Source organism: Oncorhynchus tshawytscha, unplaced genomic scaffold (genome assembly GCF_018296145.1).
Source record: "Oncorhynchus tshawytscha isolate Ot180627B unplaced genomic scaffold, Otsh_v2.0 Un_contig_15277_pilon_pilon, whole genome shotgun sequence".
Taxonomy (NCBI): domain Eukaryota; kingdom Metazoa; phylum Chordata; class Actinopteri; order Salmoniformes; family Salmonidae; genus Oncorhynchus; species Oncorhynchus tshawytscha.
Genome location: NW_024606365.1, coordinates 534 through 7,340, shown reverse-complemented (window position 1 = coordinate 7,340; position 6,807 = coordinate 534). Strand labels below are relative to the sequence as shown.

The 6,807-nt window shown below is 49.7% G+C and overlaps 1 protein-coding gene across 1 annotated transcript; it reads left to right on the top strand.

The window, feature by feature from the left end:
- The first annotated feature begins 4,107 nt into the window (after window positions 1–4,107).
- LOC121842157 (ligand-dependent nuclear receptor corepressor-like protein) lies at window positions 4,108–6,158 on the top strand. Its single transcript, XM_042312243.1, has 4 exons — window positions 4,108–4,281; window positions 4,597–4,667; window positions 5,656–5,770; window positions 6,099–6,158. The coding sequence occupies exons 1-4, from the start codon at window positions 4,197–4,199 to the stop codon at window positions 6,146–6,148; spliced, it is 321 nt and encodes a 106-aa protein (XP_042168177.1). The 5' UTR covers window positions 4,108–4,196; the 3' UTR covers window positions 6,149–6,158.
- The last annotated feature ends 649 nt before the right edge of the window (window positions 6,159–6,807 follow it).

Below are 6,807 nucleotides of genomic sequence, written 5' to 3'. Positions count from 1 at the left end.
GATAAAAGACAATACTGTGAAGCCGTATTCATCAACCTGGCCAAGGCTTTCGACTCTGTCAATCACCATTTCTTATCAGCAGACTCAACAGCCTTGGTTTCTCAAATGACTGCCTCGCCTGGTTCATCGGTTCATCTGTCTAATCGGAGGGCATGTTGTCCGGACCTCTGGCAGTCTCTATGGGGGTACCACACGGTTCAGTTCTCGGGCCGACTCTTTTCTCTGCATATATCAATGATGTCGCTCTTGCTGCTGGTGATTCTCTGATCCACCTCTACTCAGGCGACACCATTCTGTATACATCTGGCCCTTCTTTGGACACTGTGCTATCAAACCTCCAGACGAGTTTCAATGCCATACAACTCTCCTTCCGTGGCCTCCAACTGCTCTTAAATGTCAGTAAAACTAAATGCATGCTCTTCAACCGATTGCTGCCCGCACCCGCCTGCCCGTCCAGCATCACTACTCTGGACTGTTCTGACTTAGAATACATGGACAACTACAAATACCTAGGTGTCTGGTTAGACTGTAAACTCTCCTTCCAGACTCACATTAAGCATCTGCAATCCAAAATCAAATCTAAATTCGGCTTCCTATTTTGCAAACAAAGCCTCCTTCACTCATGCTGCCAAACATACCCTCGTAAAACGGACTATCCTACCGATCCTCGATCCTTCGGCGTTGTCATTTACAAAATAGCCCCCAACACTCAGCAAACTGGATGTAGTCTACAGATCTTGGGTTGCTCCCCAAGCCGGCTGGTCCTTCGTTCTATTGGTTCGGTTGCCAGAGACGCGGCCCAGTCGTTCAGTCTTTTTGTTCTGTATCTACGGACTCGACCCAGTCGTTCAGTCTTTTGTTCTGTATCTATGGACCCGACCCAGTCATTCAGTCTTTTTGTTCTGTATCTATGGACGCACCCAGTCATTCAGTCTTTTTGTTCTGTATCTATGGACGCACCCAGTCGTTCAGTCTTTTGTTCTGTATCTATGGACGCGACCCAGTCGTTCAGTCTTTTGTTCTGTATCTATGGACGCGACCCAGTCGTTTCTTTTTGTTCTGTATCTATGCACAGCTGCGCTTAATTTAAACTTTTTTGTTCAGTTGACATTTTATTTGTATATATATCCATAAAAATGATGCCGGCTGATTCATGATATCGACTGGCTAAGAAACGCTGCCTCCGTCTCCAATAACTACTGCCTGTCGCTAACTAGCCAGCTAACCTCGGAAGCTAATCAGCAAGCTAGCAAGAAAAGACAAAGGGATTGCAAAACGGGTTAGCATAATTCTACCCCTATAAGTGTTTTTTTCTAAATATTAGCTATCTAACAAGTTTTCTGGAGACTGATGACGTTGTCCACCGTATGCGCTTCCGGGAGCTTGATTTGCGTCTAGACTGAGGAGAAACGTTTTGTTCTGAGACCAGGTCGGAGTTGAAGACCGCTGTCATAGCTATTCTACTACGTTTTGCTCTGAGACCAGGCTGGAGTTGAAGACTGCTGTCATAGCTATTCTACTACGTTTTGCTCTGAGACCAGGCTGGAGTTGAAGACTGCTGTCATAGCTATTCTACTACGTTTTGCTCTGAGACCAGGCTGGAGTTGAATACTGCTGTCATGGCTATTCTACTACGTTTTGCTCTGAGACCAGGCTGGAGTTGAAGACTGCTGTCATAGCTATTCTACTACGTTTTGCTCTGAGACCAGGCTGGAGTTGAAGACTGCTGTCATAGCTATTCTACTACGTTTTGCTCTGAGACCAGGCTGGAGTTGAAGACTGCTGTCATAGCTATTCTACTACATTTTGCTCTGAGACCAGGCTGGAGTTGAAGACTGCTGTCATAGCTATTCTACTACGTTTTGCTCTGAGACCAGGCTGGAGTTGAAGACTGCTGTCATAGCTATTCTACTACATTTTGCTCTAACCACTGGAGACTACCTGCCTCCTCTACACTCTAACCACTGAGACCAGGCTGAGTTGAAGACTGCTGGCCACCCTGCCCCTCTACACTCTAACCACTGACTACCAGCCTGGACACTCTAACCACTAGACTACCTGCCTCCTCCACACTCTAACCACTAGACTACCTGCCTCCTCTACACTCTAACCACTAGGCTACCTGCCTCCTCCACACTCTAACCACTAGTCTACCTGCCTCCTCTAACCACTAGTCTACCTGCCTCCTCTACACTCTAACCACTAGTCTACCTGCCTCCTCTACACTCTAACCACTAGACTACCTGCCTCCTCTACACTCTAACCACTAGGCCACCCTGCCCCCTCTACACTCTAACCACTAGACTACCTGCCTCCTCTACACTCTAACCACTAGACTACCTGCCTCCTCCACACTCTAACCACTAGACTACCTGCCTCCTCCACACTCTAACCACTAGTCTACCTGCCTCCTCTAACCACTAGTCTACCTGCCTCCTCTACACTCTAACCACTAGTCTACCTACCTCCTCTACACTCTAACCACTAGGCTACCTACCTCCTCTACACTCTAACCACTAGTCTACCTACCTCCTCTACACTCTAACCACTAGACTACCTGCCTCCTCTGCCTCCTCTAACCACTAGGCTACCTACCTCCTCTACACTCTAACCACTAGACTACCTGCCTCCTCTACACTCTAACCACTAGACTACCTGCCTCCTCTAACCACTAGGCTACCTGCCTCCTCTACACTCTAACCACTAGACTACCTGCCTCCTCTACACTCTAACCACTAGACTACCTGCCTCCTCTACACTCTAACCACTAGACTACCTGCCTCCTCTACACTCTAACCACTAGTCTACCTGCCTCCTCTACACTCTAACCACTAGTCTACCTGCCTCCTCTAACCACTAGGCTACCTGCCTCCTCTACACTCTAACCACTAGACTACCTGCCTCCTCTACACTCTAACCACTAGACTACCTGCCTCCTCTACACTCTGACCACTAGGCTACCTGCTTCCTCTACACTCTAACCACTAGACTACCTGCCTCCTCTACACTCTAACCACTAGTCTACCTGCCTCCTCTACACTCTAACCACTAGTCTACCTGCCTCCTCTAACCACTAGACTACCTGCCTCCTCTACACTCTAACCACTAGACTACCTGCCTCCTCTACACTCTAACCACTAGGCTACCTGCCTCCTCTACACTCTAACCACTAGGCTACCTGCCTCCTCTAACCACTAGACTACCTGCCTCCTCTACACTCTAACCACTAGACTACCTGCCTCCTCTACACTCTAACCACTAGGCTACCTACCTCCTCTACACTCTAACCACTAGGCTACCTACCTCCTCTACACTCTAACCACTAGGCTACCTACCTCCTCTACACTCTAACCACTAGTCTACCTGCCTCCTCTAACCACTAGGCTACCTGCCTCCTCTAACCACTAGACTACCTACCTCCTCTACACTCTAACCACTAGGCTACCTGCCTCCTCTAACCACTAGGCTACCTGCCTCCTCTACACTCTAACCACTAGGCTACCTGCCTCCTCTACACTCTAACCACTAGGCTACCTGCCTCCTCTACACTCTAACCACTAGTCTACCTGCCTCCTCTAACCACTAGTCTACCTGCCTCCTCTACACTCTAACCACTAGTCTACCTGCCTCCTCTACACTCTAACCACTAGGCTACCTGCCTCCTCTACACTCTAACCACTAGTCTACCTGCCTCCTCTAACCACTAGTCTACCTGCCTCCTCTACACTCTAACCACTAGTCTACCTGCCTCCTCTACACTCTAACCACTAGGCTACCTGCCTCCTCTACACTCTAACCACTAGGCTACCTACCTCCTCTACACTCTAACCACTAGGCTACCTGCCTCCTCTACACTCTAACCACTAGACTACCTGCCTCCTCTAACCACTAGGCTACCTGCACTCCTCTGTGTGTAGACTACCTACCTCCTCTACACTCTAACCACTAGGCTACCTGCCTCCTCTAACCACTAGGCTACCTGCCTCCTCTACACTCTAACCACTAGGCTACCTGCCTCCTCTACACTCTAACCACTAGGCTACCTGCCTCCTCTACACTCTAACCACTAGTCTACCTGCCTCCTCTAACCACTAGTCTACCTGCCTCCTCTACACTCTAACCACTAGTCTACCTGCCTCCTCTACACTCTAACCACTAGACTACCTGCCTCCTCTACACTCTAACCACTAGTTGATATGTATGTGTCTATTCCAGGGTTCGAGAGCATTCTGGAGGGAATCTATGGCCCGTTGCTGCTCAGAGACCTCAATATTTTTGATGGTGAGTGTCAGTGTGTGTGTGTGTGTGTGTGTGTGTGTGTGTGTGTGTCTGTGTGTCTGTGTGTGTGTGTGTCTGTGTGTGTGTGTGTGTGTGTGTGTGTGTGTGTGTGTGTGTGTGTGTCTGTGTGTGTGTGTGTGTGTGTGTGTGTGTGTGTGTATGTGTGTGTGTGTGTGTACACGTGTTTGCTACCAGTTGGTGCCACTGAGACTTTATTGACTGTGTGTGTGTGTGTGTGTGTGTGTGTGTGTGTGTGTGTGTGTGTGTGTGTGTGTGTGTGTGTGTGTGTGTGTGTGTGTGTGTGTGTGTTGTTTCCAGACTGTGAACCCGAGGAGCTAGAGGACTGGGCAGTGAAGGCCAGTTGTTCCTTCTGCAGCCTGCTGATCAATGTAAGTTCAGCTCCGTGATACAAACGGACTGCTATTTTCTGTCTTGATTTACTTCCAGCTCTTTGACGGAAACGCTTCAGTTTAGTTCCAGCTCTCTGACGGAAACGCTTCAGTTAGTTCCAGCTCTCTGACGGAAACGCTTCAGTTAGTTCCAGCTCTCTCACAGAAACGCTTCAGTTAGTTCCAGCTCTCTCACAGAAACGCCTCAGTTTAGTTCCAGCTCTCTCACGGAAACGCTTCAGTTTAGTTCCAGCTCTCTCACGGAAACGCTTCAGTTTAGTTCCAGCTCTCTGACAGAAACGCTTCAGTTAGTTCCAGCTCTCTGACAGAAACGCTTCAGTTAGTTCCAGCTCTCTCACAGAAACGCTTCAGTTAGTTCCAGCTCTCTCAGGGAAACGCTTCAGTTTAGTTCCAGCTCTCTGACGGAAACGCTTCAGTTTAGTTCCAGCTCCCTGACGGAAACACTTCAGTTTAGTTCCAGCTCCCTGACGGAAACGCTTCAGGTTAGTTCCAGCTCCCTGACGGAAACGCTTCAGTTTAGTTCCAGCTCTCTCACGGAAAAACTTCAGTTTAGTTCAACTATATCAGATTTACTGGGTTTCTCTGTCAGTCGCTGACTGGAGCTGTTGTCGACTATATCTTCTGTTGTCGTTCAGGTGACGTTGGTTGTGTTCCGCTGCTCAGACGTTGCGGTGAATCAACCAATGGTTGCGCGCCACGTCATGGACTGCGTCATGAACTTATGATGTGGTTAGCTGATATATAAAATATGGATCCAGACGTTGCGGTGAATCAACCAATGGTTGCGCGCCACGTCATGGACTGCGTCATGGACTTATGATGCGGTTAGCTGATATATAAAATATGGATCCAGACGTTGTAAGATCTGGCAGGCGTCTGGGCAGAGGAACGCCCCCTACGGCGTTGTTGCGGCTTTGTATGTAAGTTGTTACGACGCGTCGGTGATGTCATTGTCTCTTCCCCACAGGACCATGTCCCAGTGGCCGCTTCCCCCTCAGACGACACGCCCTCCCAAGCCCCTTCCCTCTCGGACAGCAGCCTATCAGCTCACAGGTTCCTCCACGCTGTGTTCCATAAGAAAGGTGAGTCCCCGTCCGACCAGAACAGAGACGACAGCGTTTACACTCTTAATGCTAACAGCGCTACGTAGCATCGTTGGCTACCTGGTTTATACGCGCTAAGATACATGTACGTAGACAGTGTGCTTACCTGTGATTGGCTGAGATACATGTACGTAGACAGTGTGCTTACCTGTGATTGGCTGAGATACATGTACGTAGACAGTGTGCTTACCTGTGATTGGCTGAGATACATGTACGTAGGCAGTGTGTTTACCTGTGATTGGCTGGATAAAATGTAGACATGTACCTGTGAGGCAGTGTGCTTACCTGTGATTGGCTGTCTGTCCAGAGCTGGCGTCCAGTGGAGACCCTAACGCCCTCTGGTGGCCCAGGAACTGATGAAGAGGATGGTGAGGCAGTTTGCCATGGAGTACGCCCAAGACACGCCTTACCACCACCACAGGCTCCCAGCGTTCTGACCTCGACTCACCTCTAGACCTCACTGTGACACGGAACCAGGAGGGGGAACCCACACCAGGTAGAGAGAACCCGGAAGAGAACAGGACTTAGAACCCATACCAGGTAGAGAACCAACACCAGATAGAGAACCCGACAGGACATAGAACCAATACCAGATAGAGAACCCAACAGACTTGGAACCCACACCAGGAAGAGAACATGACAGGACCCAACCAGGTAGAGAACCCAACCAGATGGAACCCAACACCAGAAGAGAACCAACAGGGCTTAGAACCCACACCAGGTAGAGAGCTCAACAGGGCGAACCCACACTGGGTAGAGAGCCAACAGGGCTTAGAACCCACACCAGGTAGAGAGCTCAACAGGGCTTAGAACCCACACCGGGGCAAAGAGCCCAAGAGGGCTTAAAACCCACACACGGGCAGAGAGCCCAACAGGGCTTAGAACCCACACCGGGTAGAGAACCCAACAGAACATAGAACCCACACTGGTAGAGAGCCCAACATGGCTTAGAACCCACACTGAGAGCCCAAGAGGGCTTAAAACCCACACCGGGCAGAGAGCCCAACAGGCTTAGA

What these genes read in the sequence shown, in the direction of transcription:
- LOC121842157 (XM_042312243.1), top strand. Translation starts at nt 4,197, where the DNA reads ATGTATGTGTCTATTCCAGGGTTCGAGAGCATTCTGGAGGGAATCTAT. An exon ending in AGACCTCAATATTTTTGATG is followed by an intron (nt 4,282 to 4,596) that starts GTGAGTGTCAGT and finishes TGTTGTTTCCAG; the next exon opens with ACTGTGAACCCGAGGAGCTA. An exon ending in CGCTGTGTTCCATAAGAAAG is followed by an intron (nt 5,771 to 6,098) that starts GTGAGTCCCCGT and finishes CTGTCTGTCCAG; the next exon opens with AGCTGGCGTCCAGTGGAGAC.